At 45.9% G+C, this 13248-nt stretch overlaps 2 protein-coding genes across 6 annotated transcripts in view; both read right to left on the bottom strand.

Moving 5' to 3' along the window:
- The window catches only part of RASGRP3 (RAS guanyl releasing protein 3), a 146132-nt gene that overhangs the window by 111502 nt on the left and 21382 nt on the right, over positions 1-13248 (bottom strand). For 2 of the 5 annotated variants that reach the window (XM_069954252.1, XM_069954255.1), the window contains exon 1: positions 4703-4739. The exons of 1 other annotated variant lie outside the window; for it this stretch is intronic. The gene's annotated coding sequence lies outside the window, so the exon portion shown is untranslated. 2 more of the 5 variants (XM_069954251.1, XM_069954254.1) reach the window with 2 other exon arrangements.
- LOC138774037 (proline-rich protein 9-like) lies at positions 2401-2793 on the bottom strand. Its single transcript, XM_069954582.1, has one exon. The coding sequence runs from the start codon at positions 2791-2793 to the stop codon at positions 2401-2403; it is 393 nt and encodes a 130-aa protein (XP_069810683.1).

Here is a 13248-nt window from a genome sequence, read left to right as displayed (position 1 = left end):
GCAATATGGTCAGGGGCCGGCGGCTAGCAAGGGAGGTCAGAAAGCAAGGCAAAAGGATCAGAGACATACAGATAATAGCAGAACCACAAGCGGGAAGAGACGCGCTCAATAACCAGCAATGAGAACACAGACTGGGTTAGTTATATAGGAGGCCGGGGATCTGATCCAGGACATAATTGGACCATCCCCCTGATCGCCAAGCACAGACACCTGAGAACACAACAGATCACTGGCAGGAAGACCTGTCACTCACAGCAGAACCAAAACACAGATTAACCCTGACATGGCCAGACAGAATTCAGCAGGTGAAGTCGGGTGTGTCTCCAAACCAAGTGATCAGATAGTGTTCACACACAGCAAAACAAAACACAGAAACAGGATACAAGAAAATCAGCGCCTTCTCGGCCGCACAGCACAAGCCGAGGGGCCCATAACACTCCGCAGAGATACCATCCTAACTGGAACTCTCTCTATTCTTTACTGTAAGAGCAGTGACACTATGGAACCCTCTAAATTTGTTACTGTAAGAGCAGTGACACTATGGAACTTTATATTCTTTACTGTAAGAGCAGTTCCACAATGGAACGCTCTCTATTCTTTACTGTAAGAGCAGCGAGACTATGGAACCCTCTATATTTGTTACTGTAAGAGCAGTGCCACCATAGGACTCTCTGTATTCTTTACTGTAAGAGCAGGGACACTATGGAACTAGGAATTATTCTGATCACCATAGTGGGGTCGGGAGGGAATTTTCTCCCTGTGATGGGGTAATTGTCATCTGCCTTATGAAGGTTTTTGCCTTGCTCTGGATCCACACAGTTGGTTTCTGTAGGTTGAACTTAATGGACTTTTTTTTAGCCTTATTAGCTATGATACTATGATAATATTCAGAATCACTAGCGGTTTAAAAAATGTGCTCATCTATACTTACCTGTCTGCACTCACCTGGTGTCCTTCTCCCCGGTGCCCCCCACAACCCCAAAAATCCTGTTCAGCCAATCACTGGCTGAGATGGGACAGCGCTGTGACCAGTGATTGGCTCAGGTGTCTCGAGACAAGAGTGACAGCACGCTCAGCCAATCACTGGCACGGTGTCAATCACTGACTGGAGGCGGCTGGACCCCGGAGGACACCTGAGGAGCTCAGACAGGCTCAGCCATCTCTCTCAACTAGTTATGAACTTTGCTGGAGCTATTTGCCGGAGTACCCCTTTAAAGTAGAGCACTTTAGTTATCGCAGCTCTAACTGCTACTCTGTCCTGACCCAGCCATGTAAAGGGAAATTAAAGTCAAATGACAGACATTGAGTCTTAAGGCCCCCATACACTTTATCCTAATGGAGACCAAATCTGGAGCCTGGCGGCAGGTTGGGCTGTTGGTATAAACAAATGATGTTGGTGGATACGAAGTTGGGGGTGATGAAATTTCACTGCCTGATTTCTTTGTTCTTGGAAAGATAAGCTGCTGACAGAACTGTGTCTGCAGCTTGCAGAACAATTGTTCAGCTGGCAGTTATTGTTAATTGTATAAGTGTATGTAAGTGTATATATATAATATATATATATATATATATATATATATATATATATATATATATATATGTGGTGTTGTGTGTGAGCATATATGTGTGTATGTGGTGTTATGTGTGTGTATATATATATATATGTGGTGTTGTGTGTGAGTATATATTATGTGTGTATGTGGTATTGTGTGTGTGTGTGTGTGTGTATGTATATATATATATATATATATATATATATATATATATGTATGTGGTGTTGTGTGTGAGTATATATGTGTGTATGTGGTGTTATGTGTGTGTGTGTGTATATATATATATATGTATATGTGGTGATGTATGTGTGTATATATATATATATATATATATATATATATATATATATATATATATATATATATATATATATATATATAATGTGTGTGTATGTGGTGTTATGTGAGTATAAGTCGGATCATGAGACGCCAGGAGCTGCAGCGTGATTAGCAGCCGCTCATATGACTCGGTAAGAATGTGCCCGGGGGATCGGGAGCCTGTAACCTCCTCACACATCCCCTCACAGATCCCCTCATAGATCTCCTCACACATCCCCTCACAGATCCCCCTCACACATCCCCTCATAGATCTCCTCACACATCCCCTCATAGATCTCCCCACACATCCCCTCACAGATCTCCTCACACATCCCCTCATAGATCTCCTCACACATTCCCTCACAGATCTCCTCACAGATCTCCTCATAGATCTCCTCACACATCTCCTCACACATCCCCTCATAGATCTCCTCACACATCCCCTCATAGATCTCCTCACACATCCCCTCACAGATCTCCTCACACATCCCCTCATAGATCTCCTCACACATCCCCCTCATAGATCTCCTCACACATCCCCCTCATAGATCTCCTCACACATCCCCTCACAGATCTCCTCACACATCCCCGCACAGATCTCCTCACACATCCCCTCATAGATCTCCTCACACATCCCCTCACAGATCTCCTCACACATCCCCTCACACATCCCCTCATAGATCTCCTCACACATCCCCTCACAGATCTCCTCACACATCCCCTCATAGATCTCCTCACACATCCCCTCACAGATCTCCTCACACATCCCCTCATAGATCTCCTCACACATCCCCTCACACATCCCCTCACAGATCTCCTCACACATCCCCTCATAGATCTCCTCACACATCCCCTCACAGATCTCCTCACACATCCCCTCACAGATCTCCTCACACATCCCCTCATAGATCTCCTCACACATCCCCTCATAGATCTCCTCACATATCCCCCTCATAGATCTCCTCACACATCCCCGCACAGATCTCCTCACACATCCCCTCATAGATCTCCTCACACATCCCCTCACAGATCTCCTCACACATCCCCTCACACATCCCCTCATAGATCTCCTCACACATCCCCTCACAGATCTCCTCACACATCCCCTCATAGATCTCCTCACACATCCCCTCATAGATCTCCTCACATATCCCCCTCATAGATCTCCTCACACATCCCCGCACAGATCTCCTCACACATCCCCTCATAGATCTCCTCACACATCCCCTCACACATCTCCTCACACATCCCCTCACACATCCCCTCATAGATCTCCTCACACATCCCCTCACACATCCCCTCATAGATCTCCTCACACATCCCCTCACAGATCTCCTCACACATCCCCCTCATAGATCTCCTCACACATCCCCCTCATAGATCTCCTCACACATCCCCCTCATAGAGTTATATACAGTGTATACCAGTTATATATACAGTGTATACCAGTTATATACAGTGTGCACCAGTTATATACAGTGTATACCAGTTATATACAGTGTATACCAGTTATATACAGTGTGCACCAGTTATATACAGTGTATACCAGTTATATACAGTGTGCACCAGTTATATACAGTGTATACCAGTTATATACAGTGTGTACCAGTTATATATACAGTGTATACCAGTTATATATACAGTGTATACCAGTTATATACAGTGTGCACCAGTTATATGCAGTGTATACCAGTTATATACAGTGTATACCAGTTATATACAGTGTGCACCAGTTATATACAGTGTATACCAGTTATATACAGTGTATACCAGTTATATATACAGTGTATACCAGTTATATATACAGTGTATACCAGTTATATACAGTGTATACCAGTTATATACAGTGTATACCAGTTATATACAGTGTATACCAGTTATATACAGTGTATACCAGTTATATACAGATCATAGATCCCCTCACACATCCCCTCATAGATCCCCTCACACATCATCCCCTCATAGATCCCCTCACACATCCCCTCATAGATCTCCTCACACATCCCCGCCGCATAAACTCCACAGGAGGTACAGGAACCCTCCCGGTATATACAGTATCCCGGTATACAGCTGCAGATAGGACGGAACCCTCCCGGTATATACAGTATCCCGGTATACAGCTGCAGATAGGACGGAACCCTCCCGGTATATACAGTATCCCGGTATACAGCTGCAGATAGGACGGAACCCTCCCGGTATATACAGTATCCCGGTATACAGCTGCATATAGGACGGAACCCTCCCGGTATATACAGTATCCCGGTATACAGCTGCAGATAGGACGGAACCCTCCCGGTATATACAGCATCCCGGTATACAGCTGCAGATAGGACGGAACCCTCCCGGTATATACAGTATCCCGGTATACAGCTGCAGATAGGACGGAACCCTCCCGGTATATACAGTATCCCGGTATACAGCTGCAGATAGGACGGAACCCTCCCGGTATATACAGCATCCCGGTATACAGCTGCAGATAGGACGGAACCCTCCCGGTATATACAGCATCCCGGTATACAGCTGCATATAGGACGGAACCCTCCCGGTATATACAGTATCCCGGTATACAGCTGCAGATAGGACGGAACCCTCCCGGTATACAGATAGGAAGAAGGGAAAGTTATCAAACTGCGGCCGCCTCTAAGATTAGACGAATCGCGTGCGATTGTGCCCTGAAGCCGCGGACCCCGTCCCATTAACTCCTTCATAACCACAGGGCAGCCATAACCCCGGGCGGCGGCACCTACCTGTCCTGGGGGTTCGGGCGCACACAAGGAGAACAGCGGGAAAACAACGACCGGAGAGACGAGCGGCGACATCCCGGTACTTACCGTCCCTGTCAGCGCGGAGGCATCACCCACATCCCGGTACTTACCGTCCCTGTCAGCGCGGAGGCATCACCCACATCCCGGTACTTACCGTCCCTGTCAGCGCGGAGGCATCACCCACATCCCGGTACTTACCGTCCCTGTCAGCGCGGAGGCATCACCCACATCCCGGTACTTACCGTCCCTGTCAGCGCGGAGGCATCACCCACATCCCGGTACTTACCGTCCTGTCAGCGCGGAGGCATCACCCACATCCCGGCTTCCCCTCTGCTCGTGTATGAAGTGATCAGCTGTTTCCTCAGCCGCCTCTCCCCCCAGTCACGTGCTCCTCCCCGACCAATCCCCGGAGCCGCACAATGTACCAGGAGGGCCACACTGGGAGAGGCAGCACAGACCACCAGGGGCCCCTCATGTGTATGATGTATGGGGGTGCAGGGGCCCCTCATGTGTATGATGTATGGGGGTGCAGGGGCCCCTCATGTGTATGATGTATGAGGGTGCAGGGGCCCCTCATGTGTATGATGTATGGGGGTGCAGGGGCCCCTCATGTGTATGATGTATGGGGGTGCAGGGGCCCCTCATGTGTATGATGTATGGGGGTGCAGGGGCCCCTCATGTGTATGATGTATGGGGGTGCAGGGGCCCCTCATGTGTATGATGTATGAGGGTGCAGGGGCCCCTCATGTGTATGATGTATGGGGGTGCAGGGGCCCCTCATGTGTATGATGTATGGGGGTGCAGGGGCCCCTCATGTGTATGATGTATGGGGGTGCAGGGGCCCCTCATGTGTATGATGTATGGGGGTGCAGGGGCCCCTCATGTGTATGATGTATGGGGGTGCAGGGGCCCCTCATGTGTATAATGCATGGGGCCAGGATGGGGTTGCAGGGGCCCCTGATGTGTATAATGCATGGGGCCAGGATGGGGTGCAGGGGCCCCTGATGTGTATAATGCATGGGGCCAGGATGGGGTGCAGGGGCCCCTGATGTGTATAATGCATGGGGGTGCAGGGGCCCCGGATGTGTATAATGCATGGGGCCAGGATGGGGTGCAGGGGCCCCACATGTGTATAATGCATGGGGCCAGGATGGGGTTGCAGGGGCCCCTGATGTGTATAATGCATGGGGCCAGGATGGGGTGCAGGGGCCCCTGATGTGTATAATGCATGGGGGTGCAGGGGCCCCGGATGTGTATAATGCATGGGGCCAGGATGGGGTGCAGGGGCCCCTGGATGTGTATAATGCATGGGGCCAGGATGGGGTGCAGGGCCCCGGATGTGTATAATGCATGGGGCCAGGATGGGGTGCAGGGCCCCTGATGTGTATAATGCATGGGGCCAGGATGGGGTGCAGGGCCCCTGATGTGTATAATGCATGGGGCCAGGATGGGGTGTAGGGGCCCCTGGATGTGTATAATGCATGGGGCCAGGATGGGGTGCAGGGGCCCCCGGATGTGTATAATGCATGGGGCCAGGATGGGGTGCAGGGGCCCCCGGATGTGTATAATGCATGGGGCCAGGATGGGGTGCAGGGCCCCTGATGTGTATAATGCATGGGGCCAGGATGGGGTGTAGGGGCCCCTGGATGTGTATAATGCATGGGGCCAGGATGGGGTGCAGGGGCCCCCGGATGTGTATAATGCATGGGGCCAGGATGGGGTGCAGGGGCCCCCGGATGTGTATAATGCATGGGGCCAGGATGGGGTGCAGGGGCCCCCGGATGTGTATAATGCATGGGGCCAGGATGGGGTGCAGGGCCCCTGATGTGTATAACGCATGGGGCCAGGATGGGGTGCAGGGGCCCCAGATGTGTATAATGCATGGGGCCAGGATGGGGTGCAGGGCCCCTGATGTGTATAACGCATGGGGCCAGGATGGGGTGCAGGGCCCCTGATGTGTATAACGCATGGGGCCAGGATGGGGTGCAGGGCCCCTGATGTGTATAACGCATGGGGCCAGGATGGGGTGCAGGGGCCCCCGGATGTGTATAACGCATGGGGCCAGGATGGGGTGCAGGGCCCCTGATGTGTATAACGCACGGGGCCAGGATGGGGTGCAGGGCCCCTGATGTGTATAACGCATGGGGCCAGGATGGGGTGCAGGGGCCCCTGATGTGTATAATGCATGGGGCCAGGATGGGGTGCAGGGGCCCTGATGTGTATAACGCACGGGGGACTCAGTAATATTACTATACAGTACAGAACTTCCTATTTTATTTGCCTTAATGTTGCAATTGTGCAATTTACGTCATAGAGAAATCCCAGTGTGTACCAGTTATATATACAGTGTATACCAGTTATATACATTGTATACCAGTTATATACAGTGTGCACCAGTTATATATACAGTGTATACCAGTTATATATACAGTGTATACCAGTTATATACAGTGTGCACCAGTTATATACAGTGTGCACCAGTTATATATACAGTGTATACCAGTTATATACAGTGTGCACCAGTTATATACAGTGTGCACCAGTTATATATACAGTGTATACCAGTTATATATACAGTGTATACCAGTTATATACAGTGTGCACCAGTTATATACAGTGTATACCAGTTATATATACAGTGTATACCAGTTATATGCAGTGTGCACCAGTTATATACAGTGTACACCAGTTATATACAGTGTGCACCAGTTATATACAGTGTATACCAGTTATATATACAGTGTATACCAGTTATATATACAGTGTATACCAGTGTATACCAGTTATATATACAGTGTATACCAGTTATATGCAGTGTGCACCAGTTATATACACAGTGTATACCAGTTATATATACAGTGTATACCAGTTATATATACAGTGTGCACCAGTTATATACAGTGTGCACCAGTTATATACAGTGTATACCAGTTATATATACAGTGTATACCAGTTATATACAGTGTGCACCAGTTATATATACAGTGTATACCAGTTATATACAGTGTGCACCGGTTATATACAGTGTATACCAGTCATATACAGTGTATACCAGTTATATACAGTGTGCACCAGTTATATACAGTGTATACCAGTTATATACAGTGTGTACCAGTTATATATACAGTGTATACCAGTTATATACAGTGTGCACCAGTTATATGCAGTGTATACTAGTTATATACAGTGTATACCAGTTATATACAGTGTCCACCAGTTAAATACAGTGTATACCAGTTATATACAGTGTGTACCAGTTATATACAGTGTATACCAGTTATATACAGTGTATACCAGTTATATATACAGTGTATACCAGTTATATGCAGTGTATACCAGTTATATACAGTGTGTACCATTTTTATATACAGTGTGCACCAGTTATATACAGTGTGCACCAGTTATATGCAGTGTATACTAGTTATATACAGTGTATACCAGTTATATACAGTGTCCACCAGTTATATATACAGTGTATACCAGTTATATACAGTGTATACCAGTTATATACAGTGTGTACCAGTTATATATACAGTGTGTACCAGTTATATATACAGTGTATACCAGTTATATACAGTGTATACCAGTTATATACAGTGTGCACCAGTTATATATACAGTGTATACCAGTTATATACAGTGCGTACACCAGTTATATACAGTGTACACCAGTTATATACAGTGTATACCAGTTATATACATTGTATACCAGTTATATACAGTGTGCACCAGTTATATATACAGTGTATACCAGTTATATACAGTGTGCACCAGTTATATGCAGTGTATACTAGTTAAATACAGTGTCCACCAGTTAAATACAGTGTATACCAGTTATATACAGTGTACCACTTATATGCAGTGTATACTAGTTATATACAGTGTGTACCAGTTATATGCAGTGTATACAGTTATATGCAGTGTATACCAGTTATATACAGTGTGCACCAGTTATATACAGTGTATACCAGTTATATACAGTGTGCACCAGTTATATACAGTGTGCACCAGTTATATATACAGTGTATACCAGTTATATGCAGTGTGTACTAGTTATATACAGTGTATACCAGTTATATACAGTGTGCACCAGTTATATACAGTGTATACCAGTTATATACAGTGTGCACCAGTTATATATGCAGTGTATACAGTTATATGCAGTGTATACCAGTTATATACAGTGTGCACCAGTTATATACAGTGTGCACCAGTTATATACAGTGTGCACCAGTTATATACAGTGTGCACCAGTTATATGCAGTGTATACCAGTTATATGCAGTGTATACCAGTTATATGCAGTGTGTACTAGTTATATACAGTGTGCACCAGTTATATACAGTGTACACCAGTTATATACAGTGTATACCAGTTATAAGCAGTGCGTACCAGTTATATACATTGTATACCAGTTATATACAGTGTGCACCAGTTATATACAGTGTGCACCAGTTATATACAGTGTGCACCAGTTATATACAGTGTGCACCAGTTATATACAGTGTGCACCAGTTATATACAGTGTGCACCAGTTATATACAGTGTGCACCAGTTATATACAGTGTATACCAGTTATATACAGTGTGTACCAGTTATATACAGTGTGCACCAGTTATATATACAGTGTATACCAGTTATATGCAGTGTGTACTAGTTATATACAGTGTATACCAGTTATATACAGTTCACGTACAGAGTAACACAATGGGAGAGATTTATCAAGCTGGTGTAAAGTAGAATTGTCTGACCGGGGTATTACAACGTCTGACCGGGGTATTACAACGTCTGACCGGGGTAACACAGCGTCTGACCGGGGTATTACAACGTCTGACCGGGGTATTACAATGTCTTACCGGGGTATCACAACGTCTGACCGGGGTATCACAACGTCTGACCGGGGTATTACAACGTCTGACCGGGGTAACACAACGTCTGACCGGGGTAACACAGCGTCTGACCGGGGTAACACAGCGTCTGACCGGGGTAACACAGCGTCTGACCGGGGTAACACAGCGTCTGACCGGGGTAACACAGCGTCTGACCGGGGTAACACAACGTCTGACCGGGGTAACACAACGTCTGACCGGGGTAACACAGCGTCTGACCGGGGTAACACAGCGTCTGACCGGGGTAACACAGCGTCTGACCGGGGTAACACAGCGTCTGACCGGGGTAACACAACGTCTGACCGTGGTAACACAGCGTCTGACCGGGGTAACACAACGTCTGACCGGGGTAATACAATGTTGTCCTTGAAAGAGTGAGAGTCTCTTAGGACTGGGGTATCCGTGCAGCATTGCGGCCGTGGTGCGCAGATTGGACACCTGACGTCCTGGTCACCTTGCTGTATATTTTCTTTGCTTCTTACATTCATGTGAATAATCTTTCAAATACAAGAAGAGAATTATTTTGCAACTGAGAGTTGTCCGTCCTGCTTTTTAGGGATACGTTCTATGGGGATTTGCTGCTGCTCTGGACAGTTCCTGACATGGACAGAGGTGGCAGCAGAGAGCACTGTGTCAGACTGGAGAGAACACACCACTTCCTGCAGGACATACAGCAGCTGGTAAGTACTTGAAGACTGGAGATTATTTAATAGAAGTAAATTACAAATCTATATAACTTTCTGACATCAGTTGATTTGAAAGAAAAATATTTTTTGCTGGAGTACCCCTTTAAGGTGCCTCCTGTTGAGACTTGTGAGTAACTATAATGGAAGCTGCTATATACTGTGCTGTGATATATGATATAGGATATGCTGCTATATACTGTGCTGTGATATATGACATGCTGCTATATACTGTGCTGTGATATATGATATGCTGCTATATACTGTGCTAGATATATGATATAGGATATGCTGCTATATACTGTGCTGTGATATATGATATAGGATCTGCTGCTATATACTGTGCTGTGATATATGATATAGGATCTGCTGCTATATACTGTACTGTGATATATGATATGCTGCTATATACTGTGCTGTGATATGATAGGCAGCTATATACTGTGCTGTGATATATGATATGCTGCTATATACTGTGCTGTGATATATGATATAGGATCTGCTGCTATATACTGTGCTGTGATATATGATATAGGATCTGCTGCTATATACTGTGCTGTGATATATGATATAGGATCTGCTGCTATATACTGTGCTGTGATATATGATATAGGATCTGCTGCTATATACTGTGCTGTGATATATGATATAGGATATGCTGCTATATACTGTGCTGTGATATATGATATAGGATCTGCTGCTATATACTGTGCTGTGATATATGATATAGGATCTGCTGCTATATACTGTACTGTGATATATGATATGCTGCTATATACTGTGCTGTGATATGATAGGCAGCTATATACTGTGCTGTGATATATGACATGCTGCTATATACTGTGCTGTGATATATGATATAGGATCTGCTGCTATATACTGTGCTGTGATATATGATATAGGATATGCTGCTATATACTGTGATATATGATATAGGATCTGCTGCTCTATACTGTGCTGTGATATATGATATGCTGCTATATATACTGTGCTGTGATATATGATATGCTGCTATATACTGTGCTGTGATATAGGATCTGCTGCTATATATACTGTGCTGTGATATAGGATCTGCTGCTATATATACTGTGCTGTGATAAATGATATAAGATCTGCTGCTATATACTGTGCTGTGATATAGGATCTGCTGCTATATACTGTGCTGTGATATATGACATGCTGCTATATACTGTGCTGTGATATATAATCTGCTGCTATATACTGTGCTGTGATATATGATATAGGATATGCTGCTATATACTGTGCTGTGATATGATATAGGATATGCTGCTATATACTGTGCTGTGATATATGATATAGGATCTGCTGCTATATACTGTGCTGTGATATATGATATAGGATCTGCTGCTATATACTGTACTGTGATATATGATATGCTGCTATATACTGTGCTGTGATATGATATGCTGCTATATACTGTGCTGTGTAGTAGCCCTAATAAGGGCTATAACGCTTTCTCCTGCCTACAGTCTTCTATAATCCTCACTTTGCTCTCTGCAAAAGCTCAACCTGCCAAACTATCCTCACATACAGTGACTGAGGAGGTAACTGCGGCCTATACCTCACACTGTGCTGCCTGTCTGTGAGAACACACTTGTGGTGCACCACTATGGTGTTCGACTGGTCATTTGCCAGATGGTAAAGCGTGACGCCACTACCATGGTGGTTGGTCGGAGAAGAGCTCAGACTTGACTTACAAGATTTTTGCTGAGAGCTTGAGAGGTAGTATAGCCGTGCTGACTTGGTTGCGTGCTGAGAAGTAGAGTAAGTACAGTGAAGTAGAGGAGAGGATGTCACAAGAGTCCTAACCCAAGTAGTACTGTGCTCTGCCTGAGCTGTCCTAGAGGGTGACACAAGCCCCAGACCTTGTTACCTGAGTTGAGCAGAGTGGTCAGGGTTTCCTGGTTACACCCGCCCTGCGTCATAGAGTACTTCAGGATACTGTCCTGCACCTTTAGATATGTTCATGGTGTGGGCTGGGATGATCTCTGACTTGTCCCCTCTGTGAGTGTTTAACACTGCATAGTGCATAGTTGTTTTCAAGAAACTAGTGTCTGTGCTTCCCATGACCCTGATTTGAGTGAAGTAGCAAGTCGCAAACCGTGTATTACGCATAGAAAAAACAGAACGATAGGGGATGCGCTTAGCAGCAATTCAGACCATGGCACTAAGCATAAAACGCACTGGCTGAATGCGTCCCTCCCGGAAGGCAACCATAAGTGCGGACAATGCAATTACTGTCCGCAGATGCTCAGTACGGCATATGTTCATTTGGGGGGCAAAGATTGCTTTATTAAAGATTTTATTACCTGCAGAACCACATACACGGTATATGCCCTGGTATGCCCGTGCAAAAGATTTTATATAGGCAAAACGAAGCGGCCCCTGTGGAATAGATATAAGGAGCATGCATACTCCGTACGTACAGGCAAAGGGGTGCCGCGCCTTATAGATCACGTCCGCAAAGAGCACGGAGGCGATACCAGGGTTTTAAAGTTTTTAGGTCTAGAGAGGGTTAACCCCAAAGTTCACGGCATAGACCAGCACCAGACACTACTGAGAAGAGAGTCTCTGTGGATTGCGAGTCTAGAAGCCACGGGCCCACTTGGCCTGAACGAGAGAAACGATCTGACAGTATTTTTGTAACGTTTTATTGCTTAGATAATCTTTTTAATACCACTGATCACGTGTGTTACCTGTGTCTATTTTACACTCCCCTTTGTTACACGGCGCATGCTCCTGGCTAGACGACAGGCCCGAGAGGCCAGAAACGGCCGTCGCCATTTGAGACACGCCACGCACCCTCCTCCTCCCCGCCTGCACATTTTATGTGAAATAAAGATACAAGCCTGACTTACAGTTACCGGTGAGTGCTGAATACATTTTCTTCCTTGTTGAATTGCTTCCCATGTGTACTTCCACCACCTCACTCCAGACTAGACTACACTGGACTCGTCCCGGAGAGAGAACCTGGTAGAGTCAGGCTCCTGACTAAACTCTGCAGGAGATTGTGCGTCTATC

The sequence above is a fragment of the Dendropsophus ebraccatus genome, chromosome 15 (assembly GCF_027789765.1).
Source record: "Dendropsophus ebraccatus isolate aDenEbr1 chromosome 15, aDenEbr1.pat, whole genome shotgun sequence".
Lineage (NCBI taxonomy): Eukaryota > Metazoa > Chordata > Amphibia > Anura > Hylidae > Dendropsophus > Dendropsophus ebraccatus.
Note: the sequence above shows the minus strand (reverse complement) of the source record. Positions and strands in the feature narration are given on the sequence as shown.